General features: G+C 29.6%; 1 protein-coding gene across 1 annotated transcript in view; it reads left to right on the forward strand.

Annotated features, from left to right (window-relative positions):
* LOC102678240 (protein PRRC2C) overlaps positions 1–4184 on the forward strand; it is a 32220-nt gene that overhangs the window by 22853 nt on the left and 5183 nt on the right. Inside the window, exons 11-13 of the mRNA XM_006611935.2 lie at positions 305–2266; positions 3025–3219; positions 3404–3715. Coding sequence (XP_006611998.2) covers positions 305–2266; positions 3025–3219; positions 3404–3715 — 2469 coding nt within the window. The remainder of the gene's footprint in view (positions 1–304; positions 2267–3024; positions 3220–3403; positions 3716–4184) is intronic.

Here is a 4184-nt window from a genome sequence, read left to right on the forward strand (position 1 = left end):
CATTTATAACTTACATTTAAAAAAAAGTATTTTAAATATATATATATATATAAAAATATATATATCGTTTTTTATCATATTTTAAAGACTATTTTCATGCGTTAGATATAATTGCAGATAAAAAATATAAAAATTAGATATTCTTTCAAAATTTATCTTACTCAAAAATATTATTAAGATTAATGATTACGTATGATTTGAATATTTTGTTTTGTTAAAACGTTTGATTTGTATTTGTATAATATTATTTATTATTCATTATTCATATCATGAATTTATATTTGATTTTATTCTATGTTTATAGGGTAGAGATAATCGAGAATTGCGTTACCGTGGCAGTGGTAGTAATGTATCGAAGCAAACATCTTCAGATTTAGGAAATGAAGATTGGGAAACTACATCTGAGAATAGTGAAGATCACATAGAGGATCACAAAGAATCACGTAATAGTCGTAATAAACAATTTTCTGCTCGTTCAAACACGGGTAATAATCAAAATGTTGTAGCGTCAAATATGCATTCACGTAGAAATGAACAGGCAGGAAATAATCGTGAACAACGTGAAAAAAATGTAAAGTCTTCCAATACAGCATCCCGAGCCCCTGGCGCAGAAAAACGAAATCTACAGAATTCCAGTTTCGCAAATCAGAAGAATCATTCCAACAGTATTCCACCGTTGATACAAACCACTCAAATACAAAATGGAAGATCGAGAAATCAAACTTCTGGAAATACTTTATCGATTTCAAATAAATCGATAACAAAAGATACTACAGTGAATCGTTTAGATGAAATAAAATTAAGCGATTCTAATTTAGTTAGTCAAGCTCTTAATGACATTAATAAAAGATCTCAAGGAAAAGAGAAAAAGCCAATGATCGATTGTGAAATGGAAATAAATAATTGCATTGAGGATGTTCCTAACATTGAAGATAAAGTTGATTCTGATGGTTTTCAAGAAGTTCGTTCAAAGAAAAACGTAAAAGAATCTAGACATGGTTCAAAAGAAGAAACAAAACCTGCAAAACGTGAAAAAGAAAAAGATAGAGAACGCGACCGTTCAAAATCAAAAGCAAATGGTGGCTCACAGCAAACAACTTCTTTGCAACAAGTACAAAATATACCGCCATTGCTTGGGCAAACTATTCCACAACCTACAAATATTTTGCAAAAACAATATGATAGAACTTCGAGAAGTCAAAAACTTGCACCTAGATTCCAAAAACAGCGTTTAGCTAAACAACAACAACAACAACAGCAACAACAACAACAACAACAACAACAACAAATATGCACATCCGATGCGAATGATACAATCAAAATTAACAATTCATCAAATAATTTCAGTAAAGATTCATCAACTGGCCCCGCACCTCCACCATCTGTGAATGCTTGGGATAAACCGTTCACTACAAGTCAATTACAATCAAATTCTTCATCAACAGTTTCTTCTGATATGCAATTGATATCAAGTTTGTCAACACAAAATGATCATAGTCACGTTCATAGTCACGAAGTTAACGAACAAACAAATTCTGGTAATAGTAGTCAACGAAATTCACCAAGTGGTGAAAAAAATGTTGGCAAAAGTTTGAAAGAACAACTTCTAGAAAAAAGTTCAGTTTCTGACGTATCTTCACCTCCTGTTCAAACATTAATTTTTGAGAATACAAATTATTCAAAAACTACCAAGGCTGGTCCTTCTGATTTAGCAGTAAAGACTAAATTTCCGAATCATATGAAAACTCAACAGCAACGCGTTGAAAAACGTACAGATTTGGAAGAAGAAGGTAATACCATACAACAGCAACAAAGTTTACCTGTAGCATTTTCAAATAAACCTAACGATTTAATAAAAGATAAAAATCAAGAGCCAATTCAAATGCCTCTTTCATTTAATAAAAATGAAGATAATGCAGATATGAAATTGGATTTCACTTTTGATTCTGATCTTTCTCAATTAACAGAAGACAAAAACAAAAGCTTAGGAATGACTCGATCTATACACATGGCTACTGGCCAAAATACTATTTCACCTTCTACAGCAGAACTTAATTTAAAAATTGCATCAGTAAAAAAAGTATGGGAAAATGCGCCTCCTATGCCAACCGTGGTCGAGCACGAAGATGGCAATGTTGTTAGTACTGCTAATACTTTCCCTCAAGCATTTGAAAGTACAGATGTTGATGATAGTTACAGCCCTCATCAACAATATAATCAAAATAATATGAAAAATGAAATAACTACTTCGACGAATGTGTGCAAGGTGAGAAATCATTTCGCGAACATTATATCATGTTATCATGCATGCATATTTAAACTATTACATCACTAGAAATTGACTCGATGTTAAATTATAAATTTGTTATAAATTAAGAAAATTTTTTATAATTTGTTCATCTTATTATTTTCACCGATTTGAATGTTCTTTGTTCATATTTGAAATAAATATTTTTTATAAATAGTTATCATGGTGAAAATCAGAAAGGTAAGTGGCTAACACGCATCGTTTTAATTTTGTTTCATTTACTAGAAAATCATTTTTTTCTTATTTTTTTTTTATTTTTATATTCTTTTGTAAATTATAACAAATATAATTATAACAAATATAAATATCAAGTAAATACTTATTTTTTTATATATCAATTATCCCCATTTTCATAATCGATGTCATTTATCATTTTCATTGTGATTTTTTCCTCTTTCCTAGATTATCCATGTTAGCTATATTATCATTGATTTTAATAATAATCGTCTTTTATTATTCTCGATTGATCAATAATGTTTTTTTTATCATTGATTCTTTTTACTTAATTAAACTTATGCGATTAGCAATGAACCTAAGTATTTTCACCAAACTTCGGAAACAAATTTTTAAAGAAAGAGAAAATCATATCACAAAATTTACATTGTTCTGTCAGCATCGATTAAAATAGCAGTTGATAGTGATGTAAATAGAAAACTAAAAATAACGAAACACCATGTCCCCTGTGGGAAGATGCTGACTCTTTGCCTGATGCGCAGCTGGTTCCCCCGCAGGTGAAGCCGCAGCAACAATCTTCGGGCAGTAGCAGTAGCCAGTCTGGTTCAACAGTTCCTGGACCGAGTTCTATCGGAGCAGGTCAAAGTCCTATCGGACATCCTCCTGTCAGTCTTCAAGGACCATTGAGCCCACCTCCATTCAACTCTACGGGACAACCTTCTCATATCAATTATCAGGTGATCAGATTATTTTGGAAATATATATATATTTGGGAATTTATAATTCATGTAATATTAATTTTGTATTATTATATAGACAAATGGATAATTCTCCAGCAATATATTTAATATGCTTTGTTATATTATATTTTTTTTGTTTTCGTTGTTTTATTAGTTATATTATTTTATTTTTATTTTTCAGGAATTTCCTCAATATCCAGGCTCTCAAGCTGCACAATACGGTAGCATGTCTGCAATACCTTCTCCGCCAGCTGTATTATTTAATACTGGTTCCGGTCAACTTCCAGCTCAAGCAGGAGGTCTCTATGGAGCATTTCAATTAGATCAGAGCCGTTCTCCTTTCACACAATATGCGCCACCATATGCGCCATCTCTTCAAAATTCATTTAGTCAACAGAATGTTTATTTGCAACAACCTCCGCCTCCTCCACCGCACGCGCCAAATGCACCCACTCCGGATATGTATCAAAGCAATCTTTCACAATATCGCATTGTAAGTAAACGTGATTATATAATATATTGCATCCTATTTTGCATTTAAAAAAATTATCTTAATAATTAAAAATCGAATGTAAAATATTCTTCTATATCATAATTTATATAAATAAGTTACAGAAAAACAATTATACATAATAAATTATTATAGCGAAATTAATTTAATAATAAAAATATGTATAAAATGTTTTAAGATGGAACAATAAGTCATAATATATATAAAAATATATTAAAAAAGAAAAATAATATTTTTTTAAAAAAATCTAATTCTAATCTAATAAATTTAATAAATGTATAATTTATTCAATATATAACTTATTAAATATTATATAGTTTATTAAATATAGAAATTAATAAATTTAACTAATTCCTGAATGAATATAAGATCCTGAATGAATAATAGATAGTTATTCTATAAAATTAATAAAAAATCGTTTTCGAAAAAATCATGTGAAAATTTATTAAAT

Source organism: Apis dorsata, unplaced genomic scaffold, assembly GCF_000469605.1.
Source record: "Apis dorsata unplaced genomic scaffold, Apis dorsata 1.3 scaffold_94, whole genome shotgun sequence".
Taxonomy (NCBI): domain Eukaryota; kingdom Metazoa; phylum Arthropoda; class Insecta; order Hymenoptera; family Apidae; genus Apis; species Apis dorsata.